The sequence below is a fragment of the Portunus trituberculatus genome, chromosome 49, assembly GCF_017591435.1.
Source record: "Portunus trituberculatus isolate SZX2019 chromosome 49, ASM1759143v1, whole genome shotgun sequence".
Classification (NCBI taxonomy): domain Eukaryota; kingdom Metazoa; phylum Arthropoda; class Malacostraca; order Decapoda; family Portunidae; genus Portunus; species Portunus trituberculatus.
The window spans coordinates 16,221,677-16,240,708 of record NC_059303.1 but is presented as its reverse complement, the minus strand read 5'-3'; the positions used below and the strand labels follow the sequence as shown (position 1 = coordinate 16,240,708).

At 45.2% G+C, this 19,032-nt stretch overlaps 1 protein-coding gene across 2 annotated transcripts in view; it reads left to right on the top strand.

The window, feature by feature from the left end:
- The window catches only part of LOC123499384, a 144,935-nt gene extending 126,519 nt beyond the window's left edge, over positions 1-18,416 (top strand). Inside the window, exons 3-8 of one of the 2 annotated variants that reach the window (XM_045247304.1) lie at positions 1,183-3,462; positions 5,037-5,138; positions 6,399-6,557; positions 16,286-16,450; positions 16,836-17,260; positions 18,350-18,416. In XM_045247304.1, the coding sequence (XP_045103239.1) occupies positions 1,613-3,462; positions 5,037-5,138; positions 6,399-6,557; positions 16,286-16,450; positions 16,836-17,250 (2,691 nt within the window). In that variant the 5' untranslated portion in view covers positions 1,183-1,612 and the 3' untranslated portion in view covers positions 17,251-17,260; positions 18,350-18,416. Of the gene's footprint in view, positions 1-1,182; positions 3,463-5,036; positions 5,139-6,398; positions 6,558-16,285; positions 16,451-16,835; positions 17,821-18,349 lie in introns of those variants that run through there. The other variant, XM_045247305.1, reaches the window with a different exon arrangement.
- Positions 18,417-19,032: the final 616 nt, after the last annotated feature.

Here is a 19,032-nt window from a genome sequence, read left to right as displayed (position 1 = left end):
CTATTGTTTTTCATTTTCTCTCTTTTTTTTCTGTCTCTTCTTCCTCTTCACTTCCGTGCTGATATTGAGTTTCATTTTTCTATATTCTTTACCTTTGGGGAGTGGGGACGGTGGAGGAAGGGGTAAGATTTCATTCCAGTACATTTCCCTCTTTGTGTTGTTGCGTGTGTTCCTTTTCTTCAAGTTCGTATCCTGGAAATCTTCATTATATCTCCAGCCATTCTGAGATGTGCTTCTATTTCACGTGGATAATGGACCTTCTCCTCCCTTCCCCCCTCTGTCTCTCACTCTCTCACTCTCTCACTCTGTCTCTCTTTTTTCCCCCTCCCCACTGTTTTTTTTTTTTCTTGCAAAGTTTTAGGTTCGAGAGAAGGAGACAAGGGGAAAAATAAAAGACACAGGGTTTTCATATTCACCGCTAGGAAGTAATTTTGTGGGGGAATCCTCGAGAAAGTTTGTGCCACTTCCCATTATGACGAGAGACCACAAGCAGTTTCCGCATATGGGACCGGGAAAAGCTTTTAATTAGCGTGCAATTACTTCAACTTTATCCTTTTGATGTAGAGAGTGGGAAGGTGAGAAGGATTGGAAGCCAGAGAGAGAGAGAGAGAGAGAGAGAGAGAGAGAGAGAGAGAGAGAGAGAGAGAGATTCATGAACCCAGTGTCTGTGGAGTCCATTACCACCGTTTTCTTTTTCACTCTCTTGTTTCGAAGTGTAATTACTAAAATGTCCTAATTAGCTTTACCTCTCTCTCTCTCTCTCTCTCTCTCTCTCTCTCTCTCTCTCTCTCTCTCTCTCTCTCTCTCTCTCTCTCAACTCGCTGACTTCCTAATCAGCAGAGTCACTCCTAACTTCTCCCCCACGCTGACACTTGACAGGCGCCAGACATCCGCCCTCACACACCTCCCTGACAGATCACCGACATTCCGCTGAGCATACAAACACCTACTCTACTAATCCTCCTCCTCCTTCTCCTCCTCCTCCTCCTCCTCCTCATCTTTCTCCTCCTCTTCCACCTCCTCCTCGTCCCACTCTCCCACCTCTTCCTACCGGGTCTTCCTCCTCGCCTTCCTCCGCCCGGCCAGTTTTCTCTCCTTCTCATTCTTCGTCTTTCACGCGGAAACAAAAATTGCAGAGGCTGCGATCAACAATGGATTATTTTTTGTCTTGTCTCGTTCCAGATTCATCGGCGAGGATTGGTGGCTGGCAGATCCGAAATTCCAATCAAGGAGGAAGCCCTCAGGAAGCACCGGACGCAGCTGAGGCGTCCGGAATTCGTATAAAGGGAAGTTATCGGTGGAAGAAATAAAGGAAGCCAGCGCCTCTCTCCGCTCTTGGTGGTCGAGTCTTTTAGCGAGGGAAAGCTGCGTTATATTCAGCAGGCAGCCATCCTCGCTCAGGTGACTTCGCGCGTAAAGACACTAACACTTAGTTGAGCGTCTGACTTTGTAGCAACTCGGAAACAGTTTACTGGTTTTGACTATTCAAGTGGCTGCGAGCTGCGGTGAACTATGCACCGGGCACGGCGGGAGGCGCCATGAACTAGTGTCTGGGGAGCGGTGCCGCGATGGTGGCGAGGGAGTGAGCGCCAGGCGACCCGCGACGCTCAGCATGAATCCTTGGAGCCACCACCGCGACCTCAGAAGATCCGGCAGACTGCGCACGGCTGTTCTCTGGGCGTGGGTGTGGTCCTTCGCGTGGGCGTGGGCTGTGTGCGGAGCAACGGGCACCTGTCCCAAGGTGTGTGAGTGCAAGTGGCGGGATGGAAAGCAGACGGTGTCCTGTCCCGACGCGGAGTTCATAGACATCCCCCGCGGCCTGGACCCGTCCACTCAGGTGCTGAACCTCAAGCACAACAACCTGCAGATCCTGCCACGTGACGCCTTTGTTGACACGGGTCTGGTCAACCTGCAGAAGGTGTGGCTGAACTACTGCAACCTGAAGCACCTGGACCGCGGCGCCTTCAACATGCTGGCCAACCTGGTAGAGCTGGACCTCAGCCACAACCTTCTGCGCGCCGTGCCCTCAGAGGCCCTTGCTGACGTACCTGGCCTGCGGGAGTTGCGCCTCTCCAACAACTACATCTCCTCGCTACCCGAGGAGGCCTTCACCAAAACACCTGACCTGGTACACCTCGTCATCACCCAGAACCACATTGATATAATAAACGACCGCGCCTTCCGTGGCCTGACCCGCCTCGAGGTGCTCAAGCTCTCCAACAACCGTCTGCCGGGACTGGATTCCTCTGCGGTGCATCCCCTCGTTGCCATCCACGAGCTGCACCTGGATGGCAATCCTTGGCACTGTGACTGTAGACTCAGGCCTCTCAGGCGCTGGATGATCGAGCGCAACGTGGCCTTTCTGGAGCCGCCGACCTGTGTGCAGCCCGACCGTGTCAAGAACAAGTCGTGGCAGGCGCTGCAGCTAGACGAGTTCGTATGTGTTCCAAAGTTGACGGCCGTGGCCCCGCGCGTCCTTGCAGCGCACGGCGAGAACGTGTCTTTGTCCTGTCGCGTCGAGAATGACGTGGACGCCACAGTCTCCTGGCTCCTGGGGGATCGATTGATCCGCAACAACAGCGAGAGGCACCGTGTGCTGGAGACCGCGGCAGCCAGCCAGGACTCACGACTGTCTAACCTGACGCTGGCGGGCGCGGGGCCGCGGGACCAGGGCACGTACCGTTGCGTGGCCATCAACAAGGCGGGCTCGGCGGAGGCAAACCTTACACTACAGGTGTCCGATGAGGTGGCAGAGGTGCGGCTGGTGACGATGGACCGTGTATTTGTGACGGGCGGCCTGCTCACCGCCATGGCCATGATCGTGGTGGTGCTGCTGCTGCTCACCGCCATCCTCCTCCGCAGGCGGCAGCAAGCCAGACTGCGGCGAGGACCGGAAACGGACCACAAGACAGAGACTCCTCAGCTATCGCAGGACCGTGGCAGCATCTCCAGCGACTCGCACCCCAAGCTGGCAGACTACCACATTGTGCCCACCAACGATCTGGACGAGCCTTCGCCGCTACCCACGCACTCAGACAAGTCGTGGATGCTGCGCGACGCCTCCGTGGACGACTTCCCTTCCACCAAAGAAATAGACAAGTCCAGTTCCTATAATGAGTCAGAGCAGCGGAAGCTGTCCAAGCCGCGACCGAGTGCCAGCGGCAAGGCGAGCTCCCCCAGCACTGTATCGTACGTGGAGATCCCCAAGTCAGAGTTGGCTGTGGCGAGCCTACCTGCGGCGGACGAGCGGCTGCGGTGGAGGGAAGCCGCTGCCGAGAGCAAGGACAGCCGTCTGCTACAGATGGCGGGTCAGCGGGGCTCGCAATTATCCATGGCCAGCGGCAGTCGCTATCCCGACCTGCTGGACCTGCACTACACACAGCAGCAAAAACAACAGTTGCAGCAGCAGCCGAGGCCTCCCCTGCAGCTGCTCAACCCCGCCTACTGCACGCTGCCTCGCAGGTGAGTCAGGAATACGGTAATAGCATCGTTCCCTCTCCCTCCCATTCCCACCCCTACCCCTCAGCTGCACCGCCCCGACACTCCCACGCATCCCTACTCACCCTTCACGCCACCACACGCCTCAGCACTCCACATCCCACCCCGCACCACACCCTACCTCGCATCCCCCACCAAACATACACGTCAAATACACACACAAGCACTCTTCGTCGAGTCTGTCATGCATTTTATTTGTAACAACTTTACCTATCTCGCAAGAGTGGAGCGAAAACTCGTTTAAATCATCACAGGTGTGTGTGTGTGTGTGTGTGTGTGTGTGTGTGTGTGTGTGTGTGTGTGTGTGTGTGTGTGTGTGTGTGTGTGTGTGTGTGTGTGTGTGTGTGTGTGTGTGTGTGTGGTTGCGCTTGCAGGTGAGTCCTGTTCCAGAGCGCCGCCTCATAATCTCCCCATTGAGGGCGCCTAATGAGGACTCCCACGGATGCCATCGCTCTTCCTCCGCCATTCGTCTTGCCTACCTCTTCTCCTCCACTCCCTCTCACCACCCCTCACACGCCCCATTATTCACTTCACTCCCCTCACCCTTCCCTCCCTCCTTTATTCCAGTAGTACCCATTCCTCATGACACTTCACACTCCATCTCCTCACAACATCATGACCTTTCCCCTTCCTCACCTTCCCTCACTCTCATCCTCACAATCCAACTCTCTTCACCCTCATTCCCGCTACTCTTCCTCACCTCTCTCTCCCACTTTCACCCTTAAACTTCTCTCTTTATCTTCTTCTCTTCCCAATATGTAAGTGTATATTCTTTTATAATTACATTTCCTGATTCTCTTCCTCCTTCTTGTCTTCCTTATCCTCTCATACGATCACGTGTTAAAATCCTCATAGCAAGTACTTATTCCCATCCGTTTTGCATGCTGTAGGTGAATCCGGGTCATTGCAAGCTATTAATCTGATGGCTTATGTACGTGCAGTCAATTTATGGGTGTCAAGAGCGAGCTTACACTAATTTTTCGCTCATGCAGTCACATTTCCAATTTTATATCGCACTGGATACAATAACGCCAGTAATGATTTAAGTAATGATAATGCCTGTGTTTATACTAATACCACCAATACGAGTTAAAATGCTGAGAGTGAAAATGTTGGTAGTGTTTTTTTTATATCTTTTTGTGTGTCTTTTCCACTTTTTCTTTTTTCTGTTCCATTCTCTTTTTTTATTACTTTTTTTTTACTTCTATTCCTTTGGTTATTTTGCTTTTTCTTTTCCTTCTCTCGTCTCGTCGCCTTTGTTGTCACGTTTCCATTTCTTTGACTCGATATTCGTTTTCTTCACTTCCTCTTTCACTCCGCTTTTCACTTTTACCTTTCTTTTATACATTCAAAAAATCCTTTACCTTTTTTTTTTATTCTTTCATTTTTTTTTGCATTTCTTTATCCCCAATCTTTTTTCAACGAATTTCAGATCTACGTAATGTTAAAATCTCTCTCTCTCTCTCTCTCTCTCTCTCTCTCTCTCTCTCTCTCTCTCTCTCTCTCTCTCTCTCTCTCTCTCTCTCTCTCTCCGGCAGTTCAAGCGGCCTCCTAGCTGGGGCCACGGCTGGCAGTCCTCCGGGCCTCGACAGCCTCTTTCAAGAGACTTCCTTCTCTCTCCCCTCTTCCATCCGCTACAGGCAAGAATAATAAAGCAGGAATGAATGGGAGTAACTAGGAGTTTTAAGAGTTAGTGGGAGTGAATGGGGAGTAACTGGGAGTGGTTAGCAGTTGATGGGAATGAGTGGAGAGTGATGGAGTGGTTAAGAGTTGACGGGAGTGAGTTGGGAGTGACTGGAAGTTGTTAGTTGATGGGAATAAGTGGGGAGTGACTGGTAGTGATTAGGAGCTAGTGAGAGTGCGTGGATAGTGACTGGGAGTGATTAGGAGTAAATGGGAGTGACTGTGATGGGTTACGAGTTGATGGGAGAGTGTGGAATAGGACTGGGAGTGGTTAGGAGCTAGTAGGAGTGAATGGAGAGTGATTGGGAGTGGTTACGAGTTGGTGAGAATGTTAGGAGTAAGTGGCAGTGAGTGGGGAGTGACTGTGATTGGTTAAGAGTTGATGGGAGTGTGTGGAGAGTGAGTGGGAGTGGTTAGGAGCTAGCAGGAATGAGTGGAGAGTGATTGGGAGTGATTAGAAGGAAGTGGCAGTGAGTGAGAATGCCTGAATGTTATTAAAAGTGAGAAGGAGTAACTGTAAGTGAATAGGAATGGCTGAGAGTGAGTAGGAGTGAGTAGGAGTGAGTAGGAATGTTTTAGGAGTGGCTAAGAGTGATTGTGAGTAGTAGTGGGAGTTGTACCGAAGTAAAGGGGAGTGGATAAGAGTGGTAGAAGAGAGGAAGTGGTAGAGAGGGAGGAGAGAAGAGGAAATGGTGCAATTCTGAGAAGGGAGCGAGTGAGGGAGTGGACGGTAAGGGAATGATGAGAGATGTTGGCTAATGGAGTGATTGTGGAGTGAAGAAGTGAAGATCATCAGGTATATATGAAATAATAATAAAGAAAGGAGAGTAAAGCAAGGGACAAATGGTAAAAAAATGAAGGGAAGTAAAAATAAAATGCATCAAGAAATGGAACACAAAGCAAGATAAAAGGTAAGAATGAATGAATGAACGAAAAACGAAAGAAAAAAAGACAAGACACTAAACACAAAACGAAGAAATAAAAGTACGAACGAAATAAAAAAAATGGAACAAGAAATGGAACACAAAGCAAAAAAAAAAAAAAAAAGAGTTAGAATGAATAAACGAACGAAAGATGAAAAAAAACGAAAGAAAACACAAAACCGGGAAAACACAAGGTAGGAACGATACACACACACACAAAACACAACACAACACAACACACAGGTGAATTCTCGCTAATTAACACCACAACTCTTGCGCCGGGGGGTGTTGCAGGTGCGCCAGCTGGGTGGACCTTGGGGAGTGCGAGACGGCTTCCACCTCTCTCCCCAGCTACCCACGCCCCCACGTCCGCCCGCAGCTCTCCCTCCCCAGCGACTCCCCCATCCTCAAGTCCCACCGTGACACCCTTGCAGAACTCCTCAATGTCCACAGGTAAGCCCTCTTAATTAACACACCTGTCTCTCTTGTAAGTTGTGGGTGTGAGGATTACCGTGTGTGTGTGTGTGTGTGTGTGTGTGTGTGTGTGTGTGTGTGTGTGTGTGTGTGTGTGTGTGTGTGTGTGTGTGTGTGTGTGTGTGTGTGTGTGTGTGTGTGTGTGTGTTCTCTCTCTCTCTCTCTCTCTCTCTCTCTCTCTCTCTCTCTCTCTCTCTCTCTCTCTCTACTCCCCTTTCTTCTCTCCCTTCTCTTCTTCCTCCTCATCAACATATCCATTTGTTTTACCTTTCATGTCCCTTTCTTGTTCTCTCCTCTTCTTTCTCCTCCTCCGTTTTTTCTTCCCTCCTTCCTATCCTTTCCTCCATTCCTTCCTTCCTTAATACGTAGCATTAGTCACATTAATATTCAGTACTTTTCCGATGTTCACATTTTCCCCACAAAATTCCTATGAACGTTTTTTAATCCACAATATTTCCAAAACTGAAATAAATAATAATAATAAAAACTACAAAACAGAATACATGCCAAACATTTGCACAACACACACACACACACACACACACACACACACACACACACACACACACACACACACACACACACACGATATAAAAACAAAACAGACCAAAATGATAAAAAAAATATAAACGAGAATCAATACACTTTTGGTTGGTTCCTGTAAACAATATGGCGACATGATAAACACTGAGGTGACACAAAAACATGTAGATAAATCATGCCTTCAATTTTCTTTTTTCTTTTTTTAAGGGAAAGTAATGGGAAGGGAAAGCGAGAGTTAAGGGAAGGTACAAAGGGTTATGAGGGCTGTGGATGGAAAAGAAACTGTTATGGGCTGAGAGAGAGAGAGAGAGAGAGAGAGAGAGAGAGAGAGAGAGAGAGAGAGAGAGAGAGAGAGAGAGAGAGAGAGAGAGAGAGAGAGAGAGAGAGAGAGAGAGAGAGAGAGAGAGAGAGAGAGAGAGAGGAAAAGGGATAATGGGTGAAAGGAAAATTATTTAAGAAGAGGGAAATAAAGAGGGGAAATTGAGTTTTATATCACCAAACCAGCAAACACACACACACACACACACACACACACACACACACACACACACACACACACACACACACACACACACACACACAAGGACATGCAAGGATTAACACTCACCCTCCCCCCACCACCAAAAAAGAAGAAGTGTCGAAACATGCTGAGAGAATCTGTTCCTACGTAGCTCACACACCTTTCACTAGAACGAAATAAGGAAAAAAAAGAATACGAACATTAAAAATACGTACACGAAACGAAAAAGAGAATAATAAACCTTAAAAAAATAGACATGCACCTATTCATTAAGACAATTCATTTAAAACAATTCTTCGTTGCGGTGAAAAATAACTACAAACAATGAAATAATGGAGGGATTAAGGGGAGAGAGAGAGAGAGAGAGAGAGAGAGAGAGAGAGAGAGAGAGAGAGAGAGAGAGAGAGAGAGAGAGAGAGAGAGAGAGAGAGAGAGAGAGAGAGAGAGAGAGAGAGAGAGAGAGGAGGAGGAGGGAGGAAGGAAGGAAGGAAGGAAGGATGAATGGCAGGCGGAGGACAAAAGTGGAGAAACACACATAAAAGAGAAAGGGTGGGAAGGGGAAATGGGCGCAAAAAGAGGAAAAAAAAAAGAAAAACAGAGGCACAGGAGAGGAAAAGGTTGAAAGAGTGAACGAGGTTGGAAAGGAAGGACAGAGAGGAGGAAAAGCCAGGGAGGAACAGAGGAAAGGCAGAAAGGTGGAGGAAAATGTAGAGAAGAGAAAGAGAACATACGAACGAGAGAATAAGAGAAGAGACAGAGAGCACAGAGCAGAAAGAAAACAAAGCAAAGTGAAAGAGGAGAGAGTGAACACTGAAACAAAAGAGAACAAAAAAAAAAAAGGATAAAAGTCAACGAACATACAAATGAGAGGAAGAAAACGAGAAAACAAGAAAAATACGGGAGAAAGAGAGAAGGAAACAGCACACACCAATAATAATACATCCAGGAACAAGAACAGGAAGACCAGAAACAGAGAAGACCCGAGGAAAACCAGAGAGAGGCTGAATTCACGACTGACGATCTGAAGTTTGCTTGTAACGAGCTGATTGACGTGGCAATATTAGAGGCGAGGAAGGTAACAATTAGTGTGCTTCTGCCTGTCTGGAGGCATCTGGTGTGGGAAGGACGGAGGGAAGGACGGAGGAGGAAAGCAGGATGCGAGAGAGTTAAGAAGGAAGTAGAGAGAGAAGAAAGGAAGGAGTGGAAGGTAGGATTAAAAAAAAACTAGAAGGAAGATAGAAATAGAAGAAAATTATGTAATACTAAGAAGGAAGGAAGGAAGGATGTCATGCAGGAGGAAAGGACAGGGGTATCAAAGGGAAGTAAAGACAAAGGGAAGGAAGGAAAAATAAAGAAGGAGGAGAAAAAAAAGCATAGAACGAAAGAACAATTGAATGAAAGATGCATGGAAGGAGAGCTAAAACGAGGAATGTAATGAATTATGCTTGTAATAAGGAAAGGAAGGAAAGAAAGAATGGTTGACAAAGAAAAGAAAGATTATTATGAAGGAGGAGATGAAGGATGAAAGGCGATGAAGAAGGAAGGGGAGAAAGAAGGATTATAGAAAGAAATATGACGAAAATAACGAAAACTAATGTGGAAATAAGAAAGAATGGAGAGAGAGAGAGAGAGAGAGAGAGAGAGAGAGAGAGAGAGAGGAAAGGGGGAAGAGTAAATCAAGTCAGTGGCTACAAACTGTGGACAAATCCCAAAATACTTTTAATTCTTTCAGGAATATTCACTCTCTCTCTCTCTCTCTCTCTCTCTCTCTCTCTCTCTCTCTCTCTCTCTCTCTCTCTCTCACAATTTGAAACTCTGGAAAGTATTATAAAGAATCAGAATATAAACTGGGACCATTTTTTAGTTTTCTTTAATTTTTCTTCCATTTTTGCAGGAAAGTTTAGATACGAAGCACAAAACAATTTAATTTCAAACACACTCCTCAATAAAAGGTAATATAAACAACTTTAAAGTCTTGTACAATTCTGCACCATTGAAAAAAAAAGTCCTTCATAGAAATTATGATTCCAAAACATGATTAATTATGCAGAATACTCACACACACACTCACACCCACAAAAAAAATGGATAATTAGATAAACGAATAACTGAATGAATTAATGTAGGCAAATCTATGACAAAAAAAAAAAGGTGAATTCACTGTGTATATAAGTCACTGAGTATATTTTTCTCTCTCTATTATTGCTGTATTTTGCTTTACCTTGAATATAAAGATCGCGATAATACCAATATGTTTAGTAGGTTAGCGAGTGACTGCTGTTAATTATTATTCATGTTAGAGGTTAGGCTTTGATCAATCAACATTTTTTTTCCTCTTTTGTGGCCTGGAAAATATAATTGCAGCAAGAATAATTATCATCGCAATAATACAATCCATTACTTGTTAAACGCTGGGCAGAATAATGTTGTCAATGTTGATTTTTTCTGTGTAGGGAAAGTTCTTGTCTCTGTATGAAGTAGTAATAGTAGTTATAGTAGTTGTAGTAGTAGCAGTAGTAGTGGTGGTGGTGGTGGTGGTGGTGGTGGTGGTGGTGGTGGTGGTGGTGGTGGTGGTGGTGGTGGTAGTAGTAGTAGTAGTAGTAGTAGTAGTAGTAGTAGTAGTAGTAGTAGTAGTAGTAGTAGTAGTAGTAGTAGTAGTAGTAGTAGCAGCTGCAAGGCAAACAACAATTACTACAAGAACAAAAATTAACACTCGGTAATAACAATAACATTAATATCAATAATAATAACAAGAACAACAATAATAATAATAATAATAATAATAATAATAACAATAATAATAATAATAATAATAATAATAATAATAATAATAATGAAAATAATAATAAAAACAATAATAAGAGTAAAGATGATAACCACGTTAATAACAACACTAACAATAACACAAACAATAATACGAAGCATACTCACACACTATAACACCCCGAAAAACAGCCAATCCCACCCTAACACACAAACACACACACACACACACACACACACACACACACACACACACACACACACACACACACACACACACACACACAACCACAACCTTCACACCCTACAAAGCCAACGGAGAGATAACACATAGCAGGATGACGTGGCCTGAAGCTGTGTACTATACAAATGCTGTAGCGAGTGATGTATGCTACGTGTGTTGGCAGAGTGAGGGTGAGTTTCGCCTTCCAGCATGCAGCCTCACGTGCCCCACATCAATATACAACTTTATTTCTTTTTACTACGTTCTCATTTCCATATTTATAGGTTGACGGGGGCCCTTCAGGTGAGTCTCGTCCACAGTATATGCTTGGAGGAAAGAGGATAAGGAGGTTGAGATGATTTGAAGGGATTATCTGTGTCTCAGTATCTAAAGATTGACACAGTTAGGGGAGTATTAAGAAACGGTTTGTTCTATTACTATGGCAATATTCACAGGTTAGATATAGAATTGTATAGTTTTCAAAACTTTTTCCTGTTAATCTCTTCAGTACCATGCCGCGTTTCCTTATTCCTTCTGGTTACTATTTGGTGATTTTCTACAGCTTCAGAAACTTATGTGGGGAGAATAAAATAATGAAGACTGTGGCCATTAATCTTCTGACCTCCATACACCCTTCCTAATGTCAATAAAATAGTCTAATCGTACACAAAATTCAATCTAAAAATGTGTCTCAGTACTAAAGGGGTTAAAAGTGTGTAAACCTTATTACTTTATCAATAGAATCTTTAAAAAGGCGCATTAATTAAAAAAAAAAAACGTGTCATTTCTACTAGAGTGTCTTGATTTTAAAGGAGGTACAAAGCATTATGTGTTTCAGAATACTATTTATATAGAGAAGATTTTATAAAGGATGATTTCATCTTTAACTGACACGAGGATTGGAGAAACACTGAAAGGAGTGATTGAAGTGACGGAGATCATGATGTCTTGACTGTTCGGCATATCAAAGGAAGCAGTTGCATTATTCATTAAAAGATTTCTTGATTCTTCATTCATTAACTCATTTTTAATCAGTCCTTGACATTTACTAGGCATACCTCACAAATATTTATCGCACAACCTTGAATAACATCCCAAACTCTAAAACATTATACCACAACCCACCAAAAGCCTCTAAAATCTCCTTTATCCCACTGTGCCTCATCCTAACCCATAACGTTTAACTACAGCCTAAACAGAAAAACATAACCACAATACACTTTCAAAACTTAACCTATTCAATTCTGCACCATATAGAGTTTTCAAGACATTTGTCCCTTTCTTTTGGCTGATCCTTTGATCTGCAAGGGGACTGGCAATTGAGTGGGATTTTTTTTTTATCTTTTGCTAGTTTACTCTTCAACATAAAAAAAAGAATTACTATAAATCACTACAATACCAACATAAATTTGTAAAACCTCCCTTAGCTAACTCTGCACCATATTAATTCACTATCTTTAACTCCTTCAGTACCATAACGCAATTTCATATTCATTCTGCTTACTGTTTGCTGATTTTATACAGCTTCAGAAACTTGTGTGGGGATTAAAATAGTGAAGACTCTGGCCATTAATCTTCTAACCTCCATAGACCCTTTCTAATGTCAATAAAAGCGTCTATTGGCACCCAAATCTCATAGAAAAAATGCACCCCAGTACTGAAAGAGTTAAACGCCAGCCTAGAAAATATACCATTACCCCAAACATACTTTCAAATCATACCTTAAATATCTCTATACCATATGAATTCACTACGACCCACCACGACCCACCACAGCCCACCACAGCCCACCTAAGCCCACCAAAGCGCATCTCATCCGCCACAGAGGCAGTTAATATGAGCGCCAAGCCAAGGACGGGTAGCCTCAGTCCGCCTGGCGATATTAAAGTGAAAATCTGGAAGCGGCTTAACACTGCCACGGAAAAGAATGACTGACACTTTAAATATACCACCCATCCTGACGTCTCCTTCTTGCTCTCTCTCTCTCTCTCTCTCTCTCTCTCTCTCTCTCTCTCTCTCTCTCTCTCTCTCTCTCTAGCTGCTTACGTTTCCCTTGAATAGGAAGGACAGTGATATTTTTTTCTCATATATTCTATGTACGTATTTTTCGTTCTTACTAATTCTCAGTCACTTGTATAAATTCTCTTCACTTTCACGTGTTCGCTTCTCTTCTCTACCCGGGTTATCTAAATGCTGCTATCGAAGGGGCTGGGGGTGGTGGTGGTGGTGGTGGTGGTGGTGGTGGATATTCTGGTTGGTGGTGGTGGATATTTCGGTCCCTTTCCTAAATAAACTTACCTTTCCCAACACTCAAAATATATCCCTTTTCAGTTTCACCGTCATGTACATCCTCCTCCTCCTCCTCCTCCTCCTCCTCCTCCTCCTCCAAGTCCTTTTCCTCCTCTCCCGTCAGGTGCATTTAACATCTCTCTCTCTCTCTCTCTCTCTCTCTCTCTCTCTCTCTCTCTCTCTCTCTCTCTCTCTCTCTCTCTCTCTCTCTCTCTCATTCCTCCTTCACTCCTTTACTGTTTCCACATGTTAAATTTCTGCAGCATCTTCACATATCTCTCTCTCTCATATTGACATGCACTCCCTCGCTCGCTCTCTCTCGTCTCTACCCTCCTTTCCTCCCTCCTTCATCCCTTCACCTTCCATCCGTCCCTCTCTCCTTGTCAAGTTTCTTAAATCACTCCTACGCAGTTTTCTCTATTAAATTCCTCTCGCCCTACACATTCCTTAGTCTCAAATCTTACCCTTTTACATACCACGCCTAAAATGAGACACAATGTATATGTTTTAACTTATATTTACTTTTTTTTTTAACTCTCGCAAAGTTGTGGCCACACCGTCACTGCCGCCGCCCACGCAGCTTACCCACACACCTGTAAAAAGCTCCACCACCTTTCCACGCTTGATGTACCTTCAGCCGCCACCTCCTTGCACCTGAAATGCACTTCGCACGCTTATTCACTCTTGCAAAATACTCTTTCACCTGTTTTTTTTTCTCTCTCTTTCCTTTCTAAACTTGTATCACGTTCACTCCAGCCTGCTTCTCTCTCTCTCTCTCTCTCTCTCTCTCTCTCTCTCTCTCTCTCTCTCTCTCTCTCTCTCTCTCTCTCTCTCTCTCTCTCTCTCTCTCTCTCTCTCTCTCTCCCTCTCTCTCTCTCTAACCTGCCACACCAACACACCTGCTCTGCCTCGTCCCCTCTCACCCTAAAACTGTATCACTCTCACACAACTACATATTCACGAAATCCCTACTCTCTCTACCACTCTTCTTCAATCTCTCTCTCTCTCTCTCTCTCTCTCTCTCTCTCTCTCTCTCTCTCTCTCTCTCTCTCTCTCTCTCTCTCTCTACTAGTACTACTACTCTATACCTAAATCCACTCGTTTGACTTTACTTTTCTCTCCTTTTACTTCTCTCTCTCTCTCTCTCTCTCTCTCTCTCTCTCTCTCTCTCTCTCTCTCTCTCTCTCTCTCTCACACACACACACACACACACACACACACACACACACACACACACACACACACACACACACCAGCAGCCATCTTAGCCTCACCTGGGCCGCGCCAAGGTGTGTGTTAAGTCAACAAGTGATTAGGAAAAAGAACCTTGAAAAAACAAACCAAGGAGAAAGAAAACAATTATTGCGCTCCTATGCATGAGTTGCCTATCGAGAGAGAGAGAGAGAGAGAGAGAGAGAGAGAGAGAGAGAGAGAGAGAGAGAGAGAGAGAGAGAGAGAGAGAGAGAGAGAGAGAGAGAGAGAGAGAGAGAGAGAGAGAGAGAGAGAGAGAGAGAGAGTGGTTGGGGATAATATGGATCCCGCAGCAGAAAATTTATTAGGAAATTCTCTTCTTTCTTGCGTGTTCTGCTCTTTTATTTCATTTTTTTCCTCACATTTTTCGCTTTAATTTTCCTCCTTCCTTCTCCATTTCCTGTTTTTTTTTCTATGATTTATTTTATCTATTTTCCTTCTTCCTCGTATTTCTCCTCCTCCTCTTCCTCTTCTTTCTTTTTTTTTATTTCGTTCTTCTACTCATTCATCATTTCTACCTACAGTATTTCCTTCCTCTCTCTCTCTCTCTCTCTCTCTCTCTCTCTCTCTCTCTCTCTCTCTCTCTCTCTCTCTCTCTCTCTCTCTCTCTCTCTTATCTATGCAATCTCAACTCTCCTCTCCTCTAATTTTCCTCACTTTTATCATCATTTTTCTTTCTTTTCATCGTCTTCTTTTTTATTCCTTTTCTTTCACACTTCCTCCATCCTCTTTAAGATTTTTGCTTTTTGCTCTTCCCTTTATTTACATTCCCTTTTATGAAGCAACGTGTTAGAGAGAGAGAGAGAGAGAGAGAGAGAGAGAGAGAGAGAGAGAGAGAGAGAGAGAGAGAGAGAGAGAGAGAGAGAGAGAGAGAGAGAGAGAGAGAGAGAGAGAGAGAGAGAGAGAGAGAGGTAAGGAATTTTAATATGCTTTCACTTTTTTCCATACATAAAAAATTACTTTGTGGACGCAATATTAATGATGGTGAGAATTAATGTACAAAATAATGCTAAAACTCACAAAAGGGGAAAGAAAATGTGTAGAAAGTCATTTGTTACCTTGTCTTTACCTACACACACACACACACACACACACACACACACACACACACACACACACACACACACATAGCCTCGTGCAGTGTTAGGATGATATAGATTCAATTTGCAGGTAGTAGTGTTGAGAAGGAGGAGGAGGAGGAGGAGGAGGAGGAGGAGGAGGAGGAGGTATAACTGTAAGAGTAAAGAACAGATAATTTTTGGTGTGTGTGTGTGTGTGTGTGTGTGTGTGTGTGTGTGTGTGTGTGTGTGTGTGTGTGTGTGTGTGTAATTCACCTCGGTCGCCTACTTGTCACCCAGCCAGTCTTCCCCATTAAGGAGCGAGCTCAGAGCCCATAGACCGATCTTCGGGTAGGACTGAGACCACAACACACTCCACACACCGGGAAAGCGAGGCCACAACCCCTCGAGTTACATCCCGTACCTAATTACTGCTAGGTGAACAGGGGCCACACATTAAGAGGCTTGCCCATTTGCCTCGCCGCCTCCGGGACTCGAACCCGGACCCTCTCGATTGTGAGTCGAGCGTGCTAACCACTACACTACGCGGTGTGTGTATGTGTGTGTGTGTGTGTGTGTGTGTGTGTGTGTGTGTGTGTGTGTGTGTGTGTGTGTGTGTGTGTGTGTGTGTGTTTGAAAGATAAAGTGAAAGTTAGTTGGTACCATAACCGCCTTTATCTTAATGTCTACTTCTATATCATCCTTCTTTTTTTTCCTTATCCTCTCCTCTCTCTCTCTCTCTCTCTCTCTCTCTCTCTCTCTCTCTCTCTCTCTCTCTCTGTGTCACCCTTAACCTTCACCCACTTGCTATGTCGTCACTCTTTTCCCCTCTCACTAACTATATTCACCCTATATTTTCACAATCCCTATCTCTCTCCCCTATCGTTCCCAATTCTTCCCCTCTGGCCTCACCCTATTTTTCTACCCTTCCTATTTAACATCACCCTACGTCCTTGCTCTCTACCCCGCTCCCTAACTCACACACACACACACACACACACACACACACACACACACACACGGGCACAATTCAACGTTCACTCACCCCGTTACGCCGCAGGGGTGAGCGAGGGGCTGCTGTGGGCGCTGCAGGAGGCTCGAAGGACCCTTGCAATCTGGAGTACCACGCGGCGCAGCTTGAGAAGTTCCTGTTGGAGTATAGGAAGCTTCAGGAGCAGCTCTACCGCATGAAGGAGTCCTACGAGGCGAGCCACAGGACTGAGGGGTAGGTTGCTGTAGGATAGATATGTAGGAATAGTGGTAGTGGTGGTGGTAGTGGTGGTAGCATTGTTAGTGTTGGTGAATGTGCCTCTATTTCAGTATTTCATGTGACTGAGAGTTCAAAGACATGCATACAAGTCCACCTGGTCTCATTTCACGTGATGAAAGGACTGCTCAGGTGTTTAGGTCACAGCCAGGTGAGGTGACGCAGCCAATTAATGGGATCGATACACAAACACACACAGACAGACACACACAAACACATATACACACGCATCGAATTCTTGCCTCTCTCTCCTCTCCCTTCTCTCTCGGTGCCACTTTCTCTCTGTCTTCCTGCTGTTACGTCTCCTTCCTCCTCTTTCATCTCTGTTTCTCCATTCCGCCAGGAGGGAAGGCGCTACCCTGGCGGAGTTCAATGCGGAGGACGACAATGAGAACGTGCCGCCGCCTTGCCCGGAGACGCCAACTTCGAGCCATCCCCGGTACCCCCAAGCAGCGGCCTCAAGCGACTCCCCCGAAGACCCAATGGAAGACCCGTCGCTCGCCTCCGAACCTCTGCGGTCTATTCTGAAGCGGAGGTACGAGGAGGGCGGGCGTGGTCTTCCGGGTCTGCAGGGACTTCTGGGTCTGCACGGTCTTCAAGGTCTCCAGACACTGAAAGGTTTGCAAGAAGCCAAGAGCCTCCAGAACCACAAAGGATCTTCTTACTCCAAAAGTGCCTCCTTCGGCGAGTCTCCCCAGCCGCTCCGTCCCTCCCTCGCGCTGCCTTCCCTCCCGCCGCGCCCCGACCCCGAGTCCTGAGGCTGGGAAGGTGAGGACTAAAGCTAGATTCAGAAATACTTTGCTATCTCGCTCTTTCTCTCTCCCAACGACTATTTTCAAAGGCCGCAGAGGTGATTAGCATGGTTTTCAAGACTGTTTCTCCTCTTAATAACGTAGAATACTTGTTAATCTGTCACTAGAACGGTAAAAAACGCGATTAAAAACTAGTGTAGCATCAACCAAAGCCTTTTCAATGTGGTGGAGGTGCGGCGGAGTTTCAAAATATGATACTGGGAGATGTTGGCTTGTCGGAAGTGTTGACTTTAATGCTCTCCTTAACGTGTCCTTTTTACCATTGTCTGGATCTTTTGGTTTAAATTTTTCTCGCTCATTTTCTTTTCTCACATTGCACAAAATATATATACTGTTATATTTGTTTCCTGAATACGTCTATCTTCAAACAGACCCGATAGTGAGAGAGGAGAGGAACAACGTGGGAAGATATGTGACTAAAGCAATAGAGGGATTAGAAAGGCAGGAGAGAGTAAAGGAGGAGGAAGGTGAAGCTTGATGAAGAGTGAAGCAGGGAATGAAGGAGAGAGGAGGAGATAGAGGAATGCGAGGTGGAGGATGAAGGAATGTAAGAGTAAGATCTGCAAGGAGGAAGGAGTGTTTGCTTGCAGTTGTAGGAAGAAAAGGAAGGAATGGAAGGAGTGAAAAGTAAAAGAAAGATTGAGTTTTGAAGGAGGAAAGAAAAGAAAAAGGCATAAAAAGAAATAAAAAGGAGTTGAAAGCTAGCGAGGATGGAAAAAAAAGAGAAATTAAGAGAAACATGGAAAAGAAAGGAAAGGAAGAAGGAAAAAGGGAGGAAATCTTGAAAGCACCAAAGAAATATAAGTAAAATAAAATAGTTAATCTCGTTTCATAAAAAAAGAGTAATAATAATTCTGCGTTTCTGAGATAGAGACTTTTACAACGACTTTTCAGCTTAACAAAAGGCAAGTGATTCAAAACTTCTTCAGATTTAATTGCTGGCCAAACTATTTTATTTTACATCTAATGAGAAAAACTGTTCAATCCCATCTCTCTCTCTCTCTCTCTCTCTCTCTCTCTCTCTCTCTCTCTCTCTCTCTCGCAGGCACACGTAAAGGAGAGACGAAGGAGGGAGGAGAGGAGCAGCCGGGAATGGAGAGAATAGTGGAGGGAATGGAGGAGAAAGGGAGAAAAGAGGGAGAGTGGAGGATGGAATAGAGACGGTGTGGAAGAAGAGGAAGAGGAAGAGGAAGAGGAAGAGAAAATAAGGTAAAGTAAAAAACATGAAAAAAAGAAAAATTTAGACATGGTTTTGCATACACACACACACACACACACACACACACACACACACACACACACACACACACAAGCCAGAGAACCGGGGTTCGATTCCCTGGCCGGATGGAGATATTTGGGTGTGTCTCCTTTCACGTGTAGCCCCTGTTCACCTAGCAGTGAGTAGGTACGGGATGTAAATCGAGGAGTTGTGACCTTGCTGTCCCGGTGTGTGGTGTGTGCCTGGTCTCAGGCCTATCCGAAGATCGGAAATAATGAGCTCTGAGCTCGTTCCGTAGGGTAACGTCTGGCTGTCTCGTCAGAGACTGCAGCAGATCAAACAGTGAAACACACACACACACACACACACACACACACACACACACACACACACACACACACACACACACACACACACAGCGACAGACAAAAAAGCCCATGTCATGTCAAATTTTAATTCTTACATCTCGTTTTCTTTCCCCACAGACGAGATTGACCGCCAGCCAACGT